The 21,657-nt window shown below is 44.1% G+C and overlaps 1 protein-coding gene across 3 annotated transcripts in view; it reads left to right on the top strand.

Moving 5' to 3' along the window:
* The window catches only part of FANCD2 (FA complementation group D2), a 763,224-nt gene that overhangs the window by 369,660 nt on the left and 371,907 nt on the right, over nucleotides 1–21,657 (top strand). For all 3 annotated transcript variants that reach the window (XM_030205444.1, XM_030205445.1, XM_030205443.1), the window contains one exon: nucleotides 14,319–14,392. In XM_030205444.1, the coding sequence (XP_030061304.1) occupies nucleotides 14,319–14,392 (74 nt within the window). The remainder of the gene's footprint in view (nucleotides 1–14,318; nucleotides 14,393–21,657) is intronic.

Raw genomic sequence — 21,657 nt, 5'->3', positions numbered from 1 at the left:
TCCAGTCCTAAGTTCATCCCTCTCCACTTATCTGTGAGGGACTGTATCATAGGTTGTGCTGAAATCCAAGTAGATTACATCCTTTATCCATTTCTTTGGTCACACAGTAAACCAAATTCGTTTGGCTGGATCTTCCTTTGGTAAAGGCATGTTGCCTCGGATTCTGTAACCTTTTGGCTTCTAGAAAGTTAACTATATTTTCCTTTGGCAGCAACTCCATTATTTTTTCTACCACTGATGTGAGGCTTACCAGCCTATAGTTTCCCACTTCTTCCCTGTCTCTGCTTTTTTGAAGAGGGACTACATCAGCTCCAAATCTGTGAAACCTCTTCCATCTCTAAAGATCTATTAAATAAATACTTAAGAGATCCCGCCAGTACTTCTCTGAGCTCCCTCAGTATCCTCGGATGTATCCCATCCATCCCCATTGCTTTGTCCACTTTCAGATTTTCAATCTGTTTATAAATGCTTTCTATGATTTTTAGCCTAGATATTGCTTCAAGTGGGTTCAGTTACAAGCTGTTTTTGAAGTTTGAGATGAAACTGAGTAAAAGTGCTAGTAAGAGGCCCTTTTCTAGTAGGGGATCCTAATGGTGTTCCTCTCAGATTATCTAAATACTCTGTACAATGGCATGAAAAGCTTGGTCACTTTGAATAGAGGTGCTGTGAGGATTTCCAGAGCAGGACAGAACTTTATTGGTAAGTTATTTGCTGGGAAATTGCTTTTAAACTTGGAGAAAGGTAGACTTATAGGTAATTTCTGTGTGTCTTTTTTTTAATTTACTCTACTTATTTATCAAACACAGTTTAAGGAATAGGGTTTTGTTTGTTTAGCATCCTATTTGTGCAGGTCACACCGTGATATCTCCAATCTAATTTCTGTTCCTCTCCTCCCCCCTTCTTCCCTGCCTTTCTCTTGCACTCTGTGGAATGCCTTCTCTGTAACAAACTTTTTTACATCCATGACACCTTTATCTCTCGTACTCTCCATCTGCTTGCCCTAACTGAAACTTGGATTTACCCTGAAGACTCTGCTTCAGTCGCGGCCCTATGCCATGGAGGTTATCTTTTCTCTCATACTCCTCGCCCTGTTGGCTGCGGAGGTGGTGTGGGGCTACTATTTTCACCCTCTTGTAGATTTCAACCTCTTCTTCCACCTCAGTCGCACTGTTTTTCTTCCTTCGAAGTCCACTCCATCCGTCTATTCGCTCCTCTGCCTCTCTGAGTAGCAGTCATTTATCGACCCCCTGATAAGTCCCTTTCTTCCTTTCTCACTGACTTTGATGCCTGGATTTCCTTCTTTCTTGAACCTTCATCTCCTTCCCTCATTCTTGGGGATTTTAACATTCATGCTAATGATCCCTCTGACTCTTATGCTTCTCAGTTTCTTGCCTTAACATCCTCTTTCAATCTTCAACTGTGCTCCACTGCCCCCACTTACCAGAATGGCCACTGTCTTGATCTTATCCTCTTCTGAAACTGCTCACTCTCCAGTTTCTGTGCCTCAACTCTTCCCCTCTCTGACCATCATCTGATAACTTTCACACTTAAACACCCTCCTCCCCAGTCCCGCTCAATCTTAACCAATACATTTAGGAATCTTCAGGCTATTGACCCTTCTACTCTGTCCTCCAGTGTTTCAAATCTCTTCTCTACCACTATGTTATCCAAGTCTGTCAGTGAGGCTGTCTCTTCCTATAATACTATTCTCTCCTCTGCTCTGGATACTCTCGCTCCTCCCATTCTCCGTTCTGTAAAACGTACCAAACCCCAGCCTTGGCTGACCTCTAGAATCCGCTACCTACGTTCCTGTGCCCGCTCTGCTGAACACCTTTGGCTGAAATCCCATGCCCATGCTGACTTCATACATTTCAAATTCTTGCTGACCTCCTTCCAGTCTGCTCTTTTGCTTGCCAAACAGGACTATTACATCCAGTTGACAAATTCTCTTTGCTCAAACCCTCAACGTCTCTTTGCCACACTGAAATCTCTCCTCAAAGTGCCTTCACCTCCAACCCCCCCTTCACTTTCCCCCCAGACTCTGGCTGAGTACTTTCATGATAAGGTTGACAAGATTAAACTTGAATTCTCAAACAAGACACGTCCACCTCTCCTTCCCTTAGTCCATTCTGTCAACTCTCCAACCCCTGCCTCCTTTTCTTCCTTTTCTGAAATCAATGAAGAGGAAACTGCACATCTTATTTCCTCCTCAAAACTAACTACCTGTTCCTCTGATCTTATTCCCACCCATCTACTTAACACTATCTCTCCTATTGTCATCCCTTTTATCTGTCATATCCTCAATCTTTCACTGTACACTGCGACTGTTCCTGATGCCTCCAAACATGCCATAGTCACACCACTCCTTAAAAAAACCTTCATTGGACCCTACGTGTCCTTCCAACTATCGCCCCATCTCCCTCCTCCCTTTCCTATCCAAGATACTTGAACGTGCTGTTCACCACCGTTGCCTTGACTTTCTTTCATCTCAAGCTATTCTTGATCCACTTCAATCTGGCTTTCGCCCCCTTCATTCAACTAAAACAGCACTTGCTAAAGTCTCCAATGTTCTGTTCCTGGCCAGATCCAAAGGTCTCTATTCTATCCTCATCCTTCTCGATCTATCTGCTGCTTTTGACACTGTTGATCACAGCCTACTCCTTGATACGCTGTCCTCACTTGGATTTCAGGGCTCTGTTCTTTCCTGGTTTTCTTCTTATCTCTCTCAGCATACCTTTAGTGTATACTCTAGTGCAGTGATGGCGAACCTATGGCACGCGTGCCAGAGAGGGCACGCGGAGCCCTCTCTGTTGGCACGCGCGCCGCCGGTCGCCTCACCCGAAACTTAGCCCTCCCACCCACCCGGCGTCAAGCATTCCTCCCTCCCTCCCACCCGGCACCAGCCCGCCCGGCCTCCATCCCTCCCTCCAAACCCCAAGAAATTTAAAAGTCTTCCCTTGTTCGAGTAGGCGGCATCAGCAGTAGCAGCGAAAAGCGTGCTGCTGGTTCGTCGCGTCTTCAGCCTTCCGTCTCTCAAGCTCTCTGGTCCCGCCCTCATTTCCTGTTAGGGCGGGACCAGAGAGCTTGAGAGACGGAAGGCTAAGACGCGCCAAACCAGCAGCACGCTTTTCGCTGCTACTGCTGATGCTGACGCCGCCTACTCGGACAAGGGAAGACTTTTAAATTTCTTGGGGTTCGGAGGAAGGGAGGGATGGCGGGCTGGTGCTGGGTGGGAGGGAGGGAGGAATGCTTGACGCCGGGTGGGTGGGAGGGTGCCCTGGTGCCTGCTTGCTGCTGCTGCTGCTTGGGTGGGTGGGAGGCCTGGTGCTTGGGTGGGAGGGAGGGAGGGAGGCTTGGGTGGCCTGGTGCTTGGGTGGGAGTGCTGGGTGAGTGCATGGCCTGGTGCTTGGGTGAGAGGGAGGCAGGCCTGGTGCTTGGTGGGTGGCCTGGTGCTTGGGTGGGAGTGCTGGGTGGGTGCATGGCCTGGTGCTTGGGTGGGAGGGAGAGAGGCCTGCCTGGTACTTGGGTGGGTGGGAGGTCTTGTGCTTGGGAGGGAGGCCTGGGTGCTTGGGGGGGAGTGCTGGGTGGGTGCATGGCCTGGTGCTGAGTGGGAGGGAGGGAGGCTTGATGCTGGGTGGCCTGGTGCTGAGTGGGAGGGAGGGAGGCTTGATGCTGGGTGGCCTGGTGCTGGGTGGGAGGGAGGCCTGCCGCTGGGAGGGCAGGGGGAGAGGAGGGTGGCTGGAGGGGGAGGGTGGCTGGACATTTGTGGCTGGAGGGGAGAGGAGGGTTGCTGGACATGGATGGAGGGCAAGAAATGAAGAAGAAAGGAGGAAAGTAAAGAAATAAATGGAAAGGAAGCCCTGGAAACAGAGTTAAGAGAACAGATAGCAGCAGAATCAGCGACTAGGACCAATATGGATAGAAAAACAAAATCACCAGACAACAAAGGTAGAAAAAAATCATTTTATTTTCATTTTAGTGTTTGGAATATGTCCAATTTGAGAATTTACATCTGCTGTCTTATTTTGCACTGGGTATACTGGAGCTGTAATAACTTACAGAAATGATTTATAATGAAAGAAAATCATGTTATTTTTTTCTCCTATACTAGTATAATATTTTCAATGATGTTTGTTTATATGCGCCAAGGCTGGTGTAAGGGGGTGTGGCTATCATGGGGTGGAGTCATATGTGGTGACCCCGCCCATAATGAGTACCGGCACTTCGTGATGAGTAATTAGATTTTGGGTTGCTGTTTGGGCACTCGGTCTCTGAAAGGTTCACCATCACTGCTCTAGTGGATCCTCCTCTTCTATCCCACTGTCAGTTGGTGTACCTCAGGGATCTGTCCTGGGACCTCTTCTTTTCTCCATCTATACTTCTTCCCTTGGTATTCTGATCTCATCCCATGGTTTTCAGTATTATCTTTACACTGATGACTCCCAGATCTACCTCTCCACACCAGAAATCTCTGCCGAAATCCAGGCCAAAGTATCAGCCTGCCTGTCTGACATTGCTGCCTGGATGTCTCAGCGCCATCTGAAACTAAACATGACCAAGACTGAGCTTCTTATCGTTCCCCCTAAACCAACCTCTCCTCCTCCCCCTTTCTCTATTTCTGTGGATAACACTCTCATCCTTCCTGTCTCATCAGCTCGTAACGTTGGAGTCATCTTCGACTCCTCCCTCTCCTTCTTTGCACATAACAACAACAACATCAACAACCATTTCTAAAGCGCTACTAGGGTTACGCAGCGCTGTACAATTCAAACATAGGACAGTCCCTGCTCAAAGAGCTTACAATCTAAAAGACAAGAGAACAATCTAAAGACAAGTGAACAATCTAGAGGACAAGTGAACAGTTAATCTGATAGGGTGGATAGATTGGGGTATTTTATATTTCTCGAGCGGTTAGGCTCAAACTGCTAAAACCTGTCGTTTCTTTCTCTATAATATCACCAAAATTCGCCCTTTCCTTTCTGAGCCCACTACCAGAACCCTAATCCACACTCTTATCACCTCTCGCTTAGACTATTGTAACTTGCTTCTCACAGGTTTCCCACTTAGCCATCTCTCTCCTCTTCAATCTGTTCAAAATTCTGCTGCACGACTAATATTCCGCTAGTGTCGCTATGCTCATATTAGCCCTCTCCTCAAGTCACTTCACTGGACAAACAAGAGATAAGGGAATATTAAAGTGAGGATGATAAAATAAGGGTTCTGAACAAAGTGAATAAGGGTTAGGAGTTAAAAGCAGCATCAAAAAGGTGGGCTTTTAGCTTAGATTTGAAGACGGCCAGAGATGGAGCTTGAGAAGTCTATTCCAGGCATAAGGTGCGGCGAGATAAAAGGAACGGAGTCTGGAGTTAGCAATGGAGGAGAAGGGTGCAATTAGGAGAGATTTGCCTAGTGACAGAGTTCCTGGGAAGGAGTGTAGGGAGAGATGAGGGTGGAGAGGTAGTGAGGGGCAGCAGAGTGAATGCACTTATAGGTCAATAAGAGGAGCTTGAACTGTATACGGAAACGGATAGGGAGCCAGTGAAGTGACTTTAGAAGAGGACTGAAAAGGTACCTCATGAAAGACTGCAGAGGAAATTGGAGAGTCATGGGATAGGAGGCAGTGTTCTATTGTGGATTAAAAACTGGTTAAAAGATAGAAAACAGAGAGTAGGGTTAAATGGTCAGTATTCTCAATGGAGAAGGGTAGTTAGTGGGGTTCCCCAGGGGTCTATGCTGGGACCGCTGCTTTTTAACATATTTACAAATGACCTAGAGATGGGAGTAACTAGTGAGGTAATTACATTTGCTGATGACACAAAGTTATTTAAAGTTGTCAAATTGCAAGAGGATTGTGAAAAATTACAAGAGGACCTTACGAGACTGGGTATCTAAATGGCAGATGACGTTTAATGTGAGTAAGTGCAAAGTGATGCATGTGGGAAAGAGGAACCCGAATTATAGCTACATCATGCAAGGTTCCACGTTAGGAGTCACAGATCAAGAAAGGGTTCTAGGTGTTATCATTGATGATACTTTGAAACCTTCTGCTCAGTGTGCTGCTGCGGCTAAGAAAGCAAATAGAATGTTAGGCATTATTAGGAAAGGAATGCAAGACAAAAATGAGGATGTTATAATGCCTTTGTATCGCTCCATGGTGCGACCACACCTCGATTATTGTGTTCAATTCTGGTCACTGCATCTCAAAAAAGATATAGTGGAATTAGAAAAGGTACAGAGAAGGGCCTTCTCCGGGGTGACACCCAGGTCCACCCCAATCCACTCAGGGCCTCCGCTCTAGGTGCCCAGCGCTCCCACCAGGTGCTGTGGAGGACTTGCAGCCCTTCTGCTTTTTCACATTCACTCTAATAGAAAGGTAGAAAGAAAGAAAGCACAATAGTGTGTAATTGTGACTTTTTGTTGTAAAGAGAAAGCAATCAGGAAGTAGAGTGCATAATTTTCCTCCTCTTTAGTCTGAAAGCTTCACCAAATCTTTGTTCAAGTATACAACAAAATCCATAAGCAGCGCGAAATGCTCCTATGAATGGCCAGTTCAAGGGAATATTTCTCGCATTTATTCTATATAACTGCACAATCAAAAGTACTTGAAATGCCATATTCTTATTTAACTTACTGTAAGCCACATTGAGCCTGCACAAGTGGGAAAATGTGGGATATAAGCAACAAATAAATAAATAAATAAATAAATAAATATTCTAACGGTGATTAAATATTTCCGCTTCCTTAGACAAGGAAGTAATGAAAAGCTTTCAGATTTTACACCCACCATAAAGAGATTTCAAAAATGAAGGCTTGATATACATGCAAAAACTAAATAAGTGAATGTCACTAAACAGCGCAACAGATAAAGCCGTAAACAGTACAAAAATGAGAAATACACAGCTGTATGTAAAAGGGATCCCGTATAGAGTAAAATGGCATAAATAAGTCAGTTAAGGTATATGAAAACCATAAAAGAAACACCCTCCGGCGATCGGCCATCCCTGTAGCTGATAAGAAATCCCCAGGGGGTGGTGGGGGGGGGGGGGGGGGGTTATGTATCATAGCAAATGAAAAACCTGCTGGCTCACTTATGCCATTTGCATGGTACCACCAAATATAAACTTGAAATGTAACCTTTATAAGTATAGAACTAAAAACAGGGTTATTAGCAAACCTATGACACCTGTAATAGAAACGTTACCACAACACACATACATAGAAATGGTTTCTGGGTACTCAGTGAGGAACTCAACAGTGTGAGTACCTGGGAGCATCAAAATCATGGGGTCTCCAAAATCAGTTCAGGTGAGGAGAGGTGTAGAGTATGGGAGAGACAAAAAAACTACTAAACCCAGAGGTATGCACCTAAAAGGTGAGTGAGTATGTGTCAGCTAGTGTATATGCCCTATTCTCCAAATGCTGTCCTCCAGGGTAGGCTTCTAAAACCAGGAGGCTTCTTGGCTTCTACTGGCTGCCAAGAGTCTTCTACGTCTTCTATTGGCCATGATTCACTCGAATGATAGAACCCTCAAAAGAGGGGGGGCTACTACCCTCAAAGGGATTCACGGACTGCGAAACGAGAGTTTTGTGAATCCGAAGAACAGAGGTCCAAAGGGGTTTCGCATGGTAGGAGTCTTCACGTCGTCAACTACTGGTAGGAGTCTTCACGTCATCAACTACTCCGCAATGGACCTGTAATTATATGTCTAAAAATTTTAAGGCCCCTAGTCAGCTCGTCCAATGGCAACATATACACGGGACGTGTCCATACTAGGTACTGCGCACATCAGTGCAAAGCTAACTCATGTAGGGGCAAGGGTTCAGGCTGTGGAGCTAGCGCACGCCGAAAATGGAGTGGGATTTTTGCTCAATTCCTAACAATTTTCATACCGTCATCCACCTAAGGGACAGATGTAAGCCCCGTAGATGGGTGTAAGCCCTTCAGCAGGCATCAGTATTAAAGCCAATGGTTCTAGCGTGACACAGGTAGAAAAGGGAATAAGGATATAGCATGTCCCAGGGAAGAGTCCATGAAACATACTTCAGAGACAGTAAATCAAACGAGAGTAAAAGGAGATAAATATTATAAAGCAGAACTAAACACATGTAAGCTCATAGGGGCAGGTACAACCATAAGGGGGCCATTAGCCTGGACAAAAAGTCTGAAAAAATTCCACGTTCATCATTCATAAATCTAAAGAGGGTATAAGACAATATATTTTTCCACCCAACAAGCCACGAGAAGGAAACTAACAAGCTTTAGCACGGAGCAGGTTACAGGAAGTAAACCAGCGGTACGAGGGCAAAGCACCCAGACGGAGCAAGAGACCATCGAAAGATAAGAATATTAATATCAATTATAAGACTTTTGTGGCATAATGCATGCAGGAAGGATTGCCATAGTACAGTAATAAAGCTGTTTACATCCTTAGTAAACCATATCAGCATAGTGATAGAAGCGGCTAGAGAGAAAGAGAGCTGTACCATGCATAAGATATTTATAGAACAAAACCACTATATTAACCAGAGAACAGCATACAAAAACCAATGTTTCCTGAAGATAAGCAGGCTTGTAGTACATTTCAAAGTTGAACTATTTACAATTGCACGGTGCTGCTACTTGTATTTCTTATACACGGGGAACTGAGAAATCGGATCAAATACAGGATAATAGAAAAGGAGTTTTGAAGTATGCCATTAAAAACTGAGCAGGAGAAACAGGAAAATATATATATCGGAAATACATAGCATATGACAATCTTATATAAAGAGCTAGAAAGGTCCCCTCATATCTAACGCAGTATGATACAAGCAGTAAAATGTTCATGGACAGTAAAAGCAATAAAACCTGATGGGCAGGGACAGCATAGATCCCAGCTTATAATGAGAGCATGACTAATCTATATGGTGTCTAAACAGCATACTGTAAAAGTATTTTTCCCACTCACGTCATAATAAAGCCCCATTCCAAACTACCACTTCACAGAATCCTCAGCAATTATGTATCTAATTATGCACAGCTTGGGAGCAAGAAACAGTGGCTGACATTGTCAAAAACAGGAAACCTTAATATAAAATAAATTCAGGGCCGATTACACAAGCTAGTAGCAACCACAATCAAAACACAAAGGATAAAAGAATGGCAAACTCGAAACATTTTTAATTAAAGAGCAGATGTAACATAGTCCCAAAATAATTGGTTAAATGAAAAGAGGGCAGCAATTGCTACCAAAACGGGTGCAATTTAAAATAACAGAGCCAGAAACAATATTTATGAGCATATCCAAATCCAGAAACAACCCATATCAAAATACAAAAAAAAAACATTTGATTGATTGGAAAAGGGAGGGGTAGCGTGGGGAGGAGTGCATAAAATAAAAAGGAAAGGAGCCACGCCCACATTACAAAGGCAAAAAGATGACATAACCAGAAGGGAAAGGGCATTGTCTGATAGTAAAGCTGAAAACTGCACTGTTACTGTGACTATTCAAAAGTTAGATGATAGCGTTATTGAGCCTATAAATTTGCAGCTAGTGGCAGCGAAGAATATGCTTTTGGAGTTCTGGCCGATAGACAGCAGGAGTCACAGGACCAAGGGAAAGAAAATGTACAGTGTAGGAAAGTGCAGGGTGACGGCAGGGACCTTTTGCAAGAAGAAAGTACAGATGGCGAAGGAATAAGTTACAAAGGAGTTTTTGATGTAGGAGACTTAGGGCATAGTAACAGGTTCAGATGTACAGCTGCGGGTTTATTTATAGATTGAATATGACAGGAGGGAGGGGGAGCAGAGAGGTGCCCAGAGAAGCAGATGATTGACAATCAGTCACTGACAGAGATAGGGGAAGTTTGAGTAGCTACGCAGCAAAAATTTAAACCAGGAAGTACAGCTCGAGTGAGTACGGAAATTTAAGGCAGAAAACTGACAGGGACTTTCTCGGTAGAGATAAGAGATTTAGAAGAATGAGATCAATTAGTTCACCCGCCAACGGCTTGGCAGATCTTTTAACTGGCAAGACTGCATACACCGGGTAGTTGCAGAATAATTTCAAGAGAGTTTCAGACAGGGGTGTGGAGAGATAAAGATAGATCAGATGGGAGTTTCCTGAATAAGTAGGTATTAAGGGATAGAGGTTAAGTAGTAGAGCGGTGAAAAGACAAGTAACAAAGGTGAAACCCAGGAGAGAGGAGCAGGGTTTCTGTGGAATACAGCAAACGTAGACAAAGACAGATAAAACTGTATAGAAGCTGTTCTTTATGGAGAGAACAGGCTTATAGTAACAAAAAAGACAGTAACAGATAAGGAGCTGGGCACAGTGAACCCGTGCTTCCAGCTGGCGAGAGCAGGTTTCCCCACTCTAACACCTGACATACATAGACAAACAATCTTCCACAAACCGGCAAGGAGCCATACTGTGTCAGAGGCTGTTCTTTATGGAGAGAATAGACTTAGAAGGACAGCGGAACACATGCTAACAAGACGTTAAACCCAGAAGGGGTTAGCATTTAAGTAGAATGGAAGACTGTAAAAGACAGTAGATGAACCACGCTACCAGCCAGTTCCATCTTGGACGCTAGTTGCCCAGCGGCCTCAACAGGAACAGATATACAAAGGCAGCAAGGGATAGAGTATAGAATATCAGTAATACAAGGAAAGTCAAAGGGAATAATGAGGTGACTGTTTCACGTGTAAAGCACAGAACAAAATCCAGGTTATCAGGACAGGCTTAGCCACGTCACAATGCAGAAAGCGTTACAGCTTAGGGAGTTAAAGGCACCCAAATGAAGCTGAACAGTGTAGACACACACAGAAAAGGTTTCTGGATCTCACTCAACCCAAGATCAACAGAAATTCGCAAGACAAAAGCTGGATCTCACTTAACCCGAGATCAACAGACCAGGAAAGGTAAGAGTAGCCACAGATAGGGGAGACAAAAACAAAAAGAACAGAACCAAGATTAGTACCGACACATGACACAGGGAGTAGGCATGTTATGAAAGCGTGGAATACAAGTGGAAATGGCACGAAATCTCAGGGCGTTGAGCCAGAGGTGCTCGCATGAGACCGTCCCGATGAGAATCGCGCCAGAAATAAGCAAACAGCATCTGTTAGGTCGCAGTCGCCTGGCCTAACAGCAATGCGGCAATCATGCACCAGTCAAACACTTGCACACACCACGCAAATCAAAAAGGGACAGTAAATAGATAATGAATAGAAGAGCAGGTATAAAGACAATTAACACACAACAATCAATAAGCAATATCACAAAAGGACAGGTAGTTCAGGTAGAGAATTGCCAGAGGAAGGGGTTAGAAAAGGAGCGGACTGAATACCAGTTCCCAGTACCCCTCAAGTGGGCACTGTTCACCAAGGTATATGCCAATCCAGTGAAATAAAGGGAGAAGAATAGCGTTAGTAGACATACATAAGGTAAAGGTGTGCAGGTGTCAGTTAACAAAAGGATGAAAGGGGTTACAGGGCAGAGATGGAACTAAATGTGTGTATCAGGGACAATTAGAAATATGCAGCTTGGAGAGCAAACCACAGGAAAGTGTGGCGATGAGCTGCCAAGAAGGGGAAATGGGCAGAAAAGAAATGATAAGGAAGAAAAACAGTATGTATGCAGATGTAACTGATGCCGTCAATAAACTGGAAAATTTAGAGATTCAGAACAGGGAAGATGCTACCGGTAGGAATCAAAGAGTGGAAAAAGGAAAACTTTAAAGCAAACATGTAGCCAGAGAAATGAGGAAAGAAACAAGAGGCAAAACCACAGAGCGAAAAGAGGAAGGAATTATTTCACATCAGTGTGTTTTAAAAATCCAACTACAGAGAATAGAAAGAATCTGAGAGTAGAGTGAGAAGAAGAGGGAAGATGGAGAAAGCACAGGACTTGGACGCATGATATATAAATATCTCCTCTGCAGCCAAGGACTGTCTAAGAATAGCGACAGAAAAGTGTTCAGGAAATCAGCAGTCGAGGTCACCACTGTTTAAAAATGCCCCCCCTCTTGACCCTCGCTGGTCCTTTGTCCACGGGGGCAAAGAGGGAGTTCTAGAAGGCTTCAATTATGTCCCTCTAACATGACCTCTGTGATCTGACTTCTGACATCTATGAACACCAGTGTGCATTTGTCTTCCCACATAATGTCTTAATGAGTAGGAATCTACTTGCTTAGGTGTATATAATTGAGAATAATTTGTCTCTGTAGGTGTATTAGGAGAAATAAGTGTGCAGACAAGAAACAGATGGAGACAAGGAAGGTAACTGATAATATAGAATTTATTCTTACCCAAGTGTTACATCAATCAGGCACGCTCATCAGAGTTTCAGGACAACCGTCCGCACTTCTGCACCTCTGGGTAAAGTTGGGGATTTCTCCAAACTCCACCCAGATTCACACTTCTTTAAATACACTTTTTCTCTCAGTGCTCCTCAGTAGCCTGCCCACCACTATTCCAGTGGAGGGGTCTCTAACTGTAACATATATTAACACTTCATAGGGAAGTCGTCCCATCCCCGCTATCATTTTTGTCGCCCTTCGCTGCACCTTTTCCAGTTGTACTATATCTTTCTTGAGATGAGGCGACCGGAATTGAACACAATACTCAAGGTGCGGTCGCACCATGGAGCGATACAACGGCATTATAACATCCTCACACCTGTTTTCCATATCTTTCCTAATAATACCCAACATTCTATTCGCTTTCCTAGCCGCAGCAGCACATTGAGCAGAAGGTTTCAGTGTATTATCAACGACGTCACCCAGATCCCTTTCTTGGTCCGTAACTCCTAACGTGGAACCTTGCATGACGTAGCTATAATTCGGGTTCTTTTTTCCCACAAGCATCACCTTGCACTTGTTCACATTAAACGTCATCTGCCATTTAGCTGCCCAGTCTCCCAGTTTCGTAAGGTCCTTTTGTAATTTTTCACAATCTTTTTGTGAGTTAACGACTTTGAATAACTTTGTGTCATCAGCAAATTTAGTTACCTCACTGGTTACTCCCATCTCTAATTCATTTATAAATATATTAAAAAGCATGGCAATGCTTATGTACTTATGTACAAATTACTCAGCAACTCTCCACTCTTTCTCACAAACAATCAGTTCCACCTCTCCACTCTCCAACTCAACAAATTCACAAATGGGTCCAAAGACAGGTTTGGCATTGACCAACAAACTTTCAAATTACAATGCTGTTTCTTTCTGGCCCCAGAAAGTTCTTTTCCTATCTGTTATGTCAAAAAACGTACATCATGTAACATCTCCAATCTCATGCCCATGATATGCCCCTGAAATACCCCTTCTGACGATGTTTTGTTTTCAATGAATATCTGACTTAAACGGATTTTAAAAATATTTGATTATATAGTTTAATCGTTTGTGTGAGAGACATGTCTGTCTGCCACTTATGCCATTTTTGGACATTTTTATTTCTTTTCATTATGAGCCTCTAGCTATAACTTAAAAAAAAAATGAAAAGCCTAGAAAATGATCTTATGCATATGCAGTGTGCTGTAAATAGAAGCATGTGAGTGATCGCCACAGAGTTTAGTGCATGAAAATAAGTAATGTTACAGAGGTTTACCCTTCATAATGACCCAGACAAAATGATATTGCATTAATGCCATGTTCGTGGTCCAATACATAACTGATCGATATGAGGGCCCTACATGTTAACCTTGACATTGCCAACTTGACATCCATCCTACTTCTCAGTTTTACTCAATGTACAATTAAACTCTGGAATTTGTTGCCAGCAGATATGAGTAAAGAAGATAGTTTAGCTGGATTTTAAAAAAAGGTTTGGAAAATTCCTCGAGGAAACTAACCATTATTAACAAGGTAGGCTTGAGTAAAGTTATACATGGGATTAAGCCCAAGGAATCTGTCTACTTTGGGGATTCTTGCAGGTATTTGTTACCTGGTTTGGTCACTGTTGGAAACAAGATACTGGGTTAGATGGACCTTTGATCTGACCCAGTGTAGCAGTGTTTATGTTCTATTGGAATTCCATTGATATTTAGGGTAGTATCTCCTTGATTTTTCCAAAGGACCATAACTGAAAAGGACCCACGTTGTAAACCAAATTCTTGGGGGAGCCTGATATTTCTGTGCTAAAATTTGCGGCAGACAACATTTCAAGAGGTTTCACTCACATATACATTGGATACAGGGAGGGAGAGAGAAAATGTTGTGACACAGCACGTGCTGTAGGTGGAGTGGCGCAAATTGCTTTGGATAAGGTCAACAGGAAGGGGCGAGGACATGAGTCTACTATCAGGAAGCTAATATATTTCACTTTTCCATTTCAGGATTGGATTGGACACACTGTGTTGGATGACTTTCAAGAGGACTATGTTGTGGATCTCACTCCCACAGTGGAAGGGTCAGTATCTTAGGATTATTTCACAAAGTCTTTTTTGACTCAGTTTGTATTCAGTATTTAGCTTTAGCTTATTCTGATTATGTTAAATGCTTCTTATTAGGGTATCTGTAGTAGGCTTTATTTATACTTTTTGGCTTAAAAGTCTGAGCAGAACATAAAGAGGGAATTTCTGTGTGTTAATTTGATTACTCTTGGTATGGAGACTTTGCACTGTTTTAACAGTCTTTTGATGTTACCTCCGCTCCCAATATGCTATCCCACTGCATAATGGGTACAGTATAAGCTTCCCACTCAGTGTCTCTAAATGGGATTGCTTTGAGAATACTGTGATGGAAGTGAACCTCATTGTGTAAGCCAGAGGATGCTGGTTTGTTCTCAAACTCTCAAATTTACTGCTAGTGCACATAATACTTGCCTTGTGTCAAGGAAACTTCCTTTAGGGGCTCATTGGACGTTATCAGCCCCATTTTAGACAGGTCGTAGAAGTAGGAATTGAGAAATGCAGGTCAGCACATCTCATTTCAGTAGTATTTGAGAACAGAATCCGCTGTATAGAGCCTGTTCTAAAATACAGAAGTGGATGTTTATACACTGAATGCATGCAGCATAAACATCCATTTTAGAAAAATAAATATATATAACATTGACAATTCAAAACCAGAACATAACCGATTCTGTTGTACAACGGCAACATAACAGTTACTTTTTTGACCTTAGAAACATAACCAGATATTATCTTGATGCTGTCACAGTGATCGGTTCCCCTTGCCAATTTGGCATTGGGGGAATGGAGGGAGAAAAACCACTGGGGGATTATGGGGGCAGTAGAGAATGACACAGGGACAGCATTTGTCCCCCATTCCCTTGAGCTCTGACCCCCATCTGCTGAAGCCTCAAACAGTTATTTAGTATAACGCCAGATATATAGAAAGAGATGCATTTATTCCTGTACGGTGAAAATGCCAGGGATGGTGTTATGGGAGTGTGACTAGGGCAACTGCCCTTGGCCTCTGACCAGAGAGAGCCCCAAGCCTGATGAAAGGTGAAGAGTGTAGCCTGGTAGTGGGCTTTGGGGCCCCAGCCAACACTAACACTGGCAAGATGTACATTTCAAATCTTTTATACTGTAATCACAAAATAGAAAATAAAATTTTCCTTAGCGCAGGCAGCAGATGAATCCATGAACTGGTGGGTTGTATCCATCTACCAGCAAGTGGAGAAAGAATTAACTAACTTAAGAGAGATATAGTGGACTAACCAGTCCCTTCATTGGTTAGTATATCTCTATCTCCGGCAGGTGGTGGACGTCTGCTTACCAGCTCCTGGATTCTTCTGTGGGACTTCTCCTGGGCTTTCAGGCCAGTTGAGTTGGGGGTGACTGGCTAGTGGTGCCATCTTTGGGGGCATAGCTCTTTGGGGGTCCCTGCCTCACCCCGTGTCCCTTCTCACTCTTGGGTGGTCTGCCTATTCTTCCTTCCTCAGTAGAAAAAAGAATACAACAGGCAGAGCTCTACAGCCATTTAAAAAAAAGAAAAAAACAACTTTGAGAGCAGAGGAGTAAAGTAAGAACTGCTTGCAGCCGAAGAATCAGCCAGATTAGAACACTTTCCTGGTTGTCGGCTTCTGCTCTTCTTCCTGCCCTGAGAGTTCTGTTGGTGCCGCCGTTCTGGGTGAGTGTTTTTCCCTTTTGTCGTCGGTGCACATTCAAAAACAAACAAAAAAAAAAAGATGGCCGAGGCGGCAAACCGGTGGTCCAGCTGTGGGAAGAAGAGATCCACAGTGGGATTGTGCATGGTGGGCTGTTCTAAGCTGGCCGCTATCGATGCCGCTCCTGCCCTTGAAGCTCCAGTTTCCCGCGTAGAGGGCATTGCTTCGCATGCCATTTCATCAGCTCTTCCCAACGCGGCTCCTGCTGATCAGCAGTTGCCAGCGTCAGAGCGGGCCTCTATTGAAGTGAGCAGTTTTCTCCCTGGACTGTCTTCAGTCCCCTTTGGGTCATTTCCCAGGGCACTGTAGGAACAGGGGAACCTTTCTCTTCCGAATTTGTGTTACTTTTACACCAGGCATTTTTATTAAAGAAAAATGCTGCTCAGCCCTCCCCCCTTGGTGTCAGTGGACAACTCAGGGGCTTCCTGGGATCAGGGTGTGGTTCCCACCCCAGGGGACCTTGCGGCAAAGCGAAGGAAGACCTCTGATGAGATTTCTTTGGGCCCTGTTTCCCCGTTGCCTTCTTTAGCGGCGTCCTTGGGAGAGTACCTTCGCCCTTCTAGAGTTAGAGGAGTTTGAAGAGGGTGAACCACGGCAAGAGGAGTCTAGTGACCCCTCTGCGGTCAGAGTTTTCCACTCCCTTCCCTCATTTCTAATGCCTTGGCGGCCTTAAGTATTTATGATCTGGATTTGCAAGCTGATGCTGTGGTAAATCCTAAAATGGCCAGCACGCGGAGGCCTTCTAAGGATTTCCCAGCTCACGAGGCCATTTTTGAGCTGATCTCAGCTCGATGGGTGGACCCTGAGGGGTCATTCATGATGTCCCGAGCCATGTCTCGGCTTTATCCGGTTGCTTCTGATCAGGCAGAGAGATTTGTTCCCCTATGGTGGATGCCTTGGTGACTGCATTCACCAAGAAGACTACCCTCCCTGTTGAAGGAGAGGTAGCCCTTAAAGACATACAGGACCGTCGTTTAGAACCTTCGCTCAAACGTGCCTTTGAAGTGTCTGCGTTGGCCCCTCAGGCTTCTATTTGCCGCTCTTATGCGGCTAGAGCTTGCCTTAGTTGGCTGCAGCAGGCTCAGGGCCAGGACTCAGACGAGGGTTCACATTTGGAGTCCGTAGCCTTTCATATGGAATCAGGCTTAGCTTATCTGGCGGATTCTCTCTACAATCCGGTCCGAGCGTCAGCCAAACAAATGGCTCTGGCTGTTTCTTCCCGCTGGTTATTGTGACTGCACCACTGGGCGGCTGATCTTGCGTCTAAGCAGCGGCTCACCCGTTTGCCCTTTCGGGATAAGTTACTTTTTGGAGAGGATTTGGGTAACACTAAGGGTCAGCTTCTCCCTGAAGATCGGACTAGATCTGCTTCACGGGCTGGGCCTTCCCGTCCTCGTCGCCCGACGTTTTCACCCAAATCACCTTTCCTCTTCCTTTTTCCAGAACTGTTTTCAACAATGTTCTTCCTTTCGCGGAGATAAGTCTGCGGCGTCTTCCTTGCGCTCGGGACCTTCTGGCCGGACCTCTCAATGATGGGGCACCAGTCCACCTCGCTTTCCCGGATTGGGGGTCGGCTGACCCTCTACTACGAGGAGTGGGCCACAATTACTTTGGACCAATGGGTCTTGGATATTATCAGAGAAGGTTACAGGCTAGAGTTTGCCTCGCCCGTAGGTGAATTGTTTTTGGAGTCCTGCTGTGTTTCCTCCCCCAAGCGGGCAGCTATCTAATCTACTGTTCACACCCTGTTGGATTTAGGAGCAGTGGTTCCTGTGCTGCCTCCTAAGATGCGGACTGGGCGCTATTCCATCTATTTCATTGTTCCTCGCAAAGGAGGTTCCTTTCAGATCATTCATGTTACGCTCGTTAGTGGCAGCTGTTCAGCCGGGAGAATTCCTAACGGCGTTAGATCTCAAGGAGGCATATGTTCATATTCCCACTTGGCCTCCACATCAGCGATTTCTGCGCTTTGCCATTCTGGGCCATCATTTCCAATTTCAGGCAATGCCCTTTGGCCTGTCTACTTCTCCTCGAATGTTCTCCAAGGTCATGGTGGTAGTAGCAGCATTCCTGCAGAAGGAGGGCATCAGAGTGCATCCCTATCTGGACGACTGGCTAATTTGGACGGACTCTGTGCTGGAGAGTCGCTAGGCGACCGATCGAGTCATTGCTCTTCTGCAGTCTCTGGGCAGGGTTCTCAACCTCCCCGAGTCATCTCGTTCCTTTGCAACAGTTGGATTATCTAGGTGCCCATTTCGACACGAAGCTGGGACGGGTTTCACTTCCCGAAGAGTGCATTGTCAAACTTCGCTCCCAGATTTCCCATCTTCTGGCATTTCCAGTTCCCAGGGTCTGGGATTACGTCCAGGTTTTGGGATTCATGGCGGTGACACTGGATATGGTCCCATGGACCCGGGCTCACATGCGCTCTCTGCAGTCTTCTCTCCTCAGCAGATGGTCTCCAGTGTCTCAGGATTATTTGCGGAGGCTTCCATGGCTTGCCCAGGCTCGCCGCAGTTTAACCTGGTGGCTTCAGGGCCCTCATCTTTGGAGAGGCATTTCTCTATCAATGCCACAGTGGCTAGTAGTAGTCACGGATGCCAGTCTCTCAGGATGGGGGGCTCATTGTCTTCACCATTACGCCCAGAGCGCTTGGTCAGTACTGGAAGCAACTTGGCCAATCAATTGTCTGGAACTTCGGGTGATCGGGAACGCCCTGATGGCCTTTCGGACACTTCTAGGCCATTTGTTTCAGGTGGTCACTTAGGGAGAATTTAATTAGAAAATGGTCTGACCATGATAAGGGTGTTAATTCAATACGTTTATCCCAGAATTCTGGGATGTCCACCCCTTTGTAGAATACCAGGTCTAGTATGTGACCCTTTTCGTGAATTGGAGAATTGATCACCTGTGTAAATCCTAGTGCTGTCATCGTGTCCAGAAAGGCAGTTGTGGTGGTATCTGGGGATTCGATGAGTAGATTGAAGTCTCCCATGATCAACAGCCTAGGGTAATTCTTGGTCACTTGAGTAATCAGGTCTAGGAGTCCTTGCACAGGTAATGTGTTGTTACGAGGTGCTAGGTATATCAGGAGTAGTCAGATTTGTTTCTTCTCTTCAAATTGGATTAAAAGAGATTCTGATTCATGTAGCTGGGGTATGGATATTGTGCGCAGTTTGATTGTGTCCCGAATCAAGACTGCAGCACCCAGTCATCATACAAAATAGCCCCAACAAAAAATCCCTGACAAAACAGCCTTGTAACAAAATAACCCTTGACATTTCACAACCTAACAAAATAGCCCTTGACAAAATGACCCCTCCCACAAAACAACCCTTGACAAAATAGCCCCTTTAACAAAACTGCCCCCTAGGAAAAAAATAACACATCAGAAAAATATAATAAACTACAACTGAAATGTTCACTGATAAAGACTCCTACCAGCATTCAATTGCATAAAGCATATTTAAATAAAATTCTGTAGCTACAAACTGGTATTCATGATCTGTTCTGCTATTTAAAGAAACAATTTTTCCATCAGCAATGTTACCTATGCGTTGTTATGTTTAAATAAGTAACTGATTGAGTGATTGCAGCATAGGTAGGTTGAGGGATGAGTCTATGATTAAAAAAACATACATGAGCACAGATTCACCGCGGGAGTGAAGTGATAGCAGCCGTGTTGTGCTATAATATGAGACTCTGCCTTATTTGACCTAAGAAGATTTTGGTGTTACTCTAAGTACACTCTCTACTATATTTTTTGTTTTGTCCTATCATTTAAAGAAACAGTAGAGGAGAGCCAGTATTTTTTGACAGGTGCCTTATTCTGGGCAGCCTGATCGGGCCCTTTTGTCAGGGGGCTAATTTGTCAAGGACTATATTGTGGGTTGGCCATTTTGACAGTGGCTGTTATGTCAGGGACTATTATGTCGGGAGCTTTTTTTGTTTGGAGCTTTATTGTTGGGACTATTTTGTCGGGGCTGTTTTGACCAGGTACCCAAGACTGCTACCCCTCCACCCTATCTTCCTGGTCTTGATTGATGTTGGATGTTGAAACCTTCAGCCAGTGGTAAACCCCCACTTTCATCTAGCCAGGTTTCACATATTCCTAGGATGTCAAGATGCTGTTCATTTATGGCACCATGGATCACCGAGGATTTCTTTGCAGCTGATCTGGCATTCACCAGTCCTATAGTTCCCAAGGGTGGTCTGTGGGTGCTGGGGGTAGCTTTGGTGTGGCAATGAGGTGATCTTGTAAGTACTGTTATGTAGGTGTTTGACCTCTTTCACTTTTGCCTTTTTGGTTGGTGGAGATTATGATCTCCACCAACCAAAAAGGCAAAAGTGAAAGAGGTCAAACACCTACATAACAGTACTTACAAGATCACCTCATTGCCACACCAAAGCTACCCCCAGCACCCACAGACCACCCTTGGGAACTATAGGACTGGTGAATGCCAGATCAGCTGCAAAGAAATATCCTCTCTCATACACCACTGGGATGCTTGCATGACACATTTTTTTGTGTCAGAAGCTAGTTAGGCAAAATTTCATTGGGTGGCACTACAGTCTCCCTGTGGAGTTCAACCTGTAGATCAGCAGTCTTACTAGTTGGCAATGCAGAGTTAAGGCAAATAGTCTAAAAGAACAGACCCTTTTAAAGTTGTAAATTCAGACCAGGCCTTTGAGATCAAAGGCTCCCAGCATTAGAGAAACAAATGGCTGTATTTAGCACTTCAGTGTGAACTTCTTTGCGGAGTTTTTGATTGTTGCCTTAAGTTTTAAGGAATCTAACAGATTCAGAATTTTAGAAATAGATTGTACAGTTAAAATACTAATAGAAGATTAAATTGTGAATGAAAGATTTTTTGAAAAGAAAATTTAAAAATGTATCCTTTGTTCTAGGGAGGACAGTAAAAATATAGGTTACAATATCTTTCAAAGTTGTGTCTTTGATTTCACAAGAAAGGAAAGGAATGGAAATTAAAAATGACCGCACCTTGAATACTGTGTGCAATTATGGTTGTGGTATCTCAAAAAAGATATAGTGACATTAGAAAAGATACAGAGAAGGGCAACGAAAATGATAAAGAGGATGGGACGACTTCCCTATGAGGAAAGGCTGAAATGGCTTGGGCTCTTCAGCTTGGAGAAAAGACTGCTGAGAGGAAATATGATAGAGGTATATAAAATAATGAGTGGAGTGGAACAGGTAGATGTGAATTGCTTGTTTACTGTTTCCAAAAATACTAGGACTAGGGGGCACGCAATGAAGCTACAAAGTAGTAAATTTAAAACGAATCAGAGAAAATATTTCTTCATTCAACGTGTAATTAAATTCTGGAATTTGTTGCCAGAGAATTTAGTAAAAGCTGTTAACTTAGCAGGGTTTAAAAAAGGTTTGGATAGCTTCCTAAAAGAAATATCCATAAGCCATTATTAAAATGAACTTGGGAAAATCCACTACTTATTTCTAGGATAAGCTAAATGTATTGTATTTTCTTGGGATTTTACCAGGTACTTGTGACCTGGATTGGCCACTGTTGCAACAGGAT

The sequence above is a fragment of the Microcaecilia unicolor genome, chromosome 6 (assembly GCF_901765095.1).
Source record: "Microcaecilia unicolor chromosome 6, aMicUni1.1, whole genome shotgun sequence".
In the NCBI taxonomy this organism is placed as follows: domain Eukaryota; kingdom Metazoa; phylum Chordata; class Amphibia; order Gymnophiona; family Siphonopidae; genus Microcaecilia; species Microcaecilia unicolor.
This window is presented reverse-complemented; position numbering and strand designations above follow the sequence as displayed.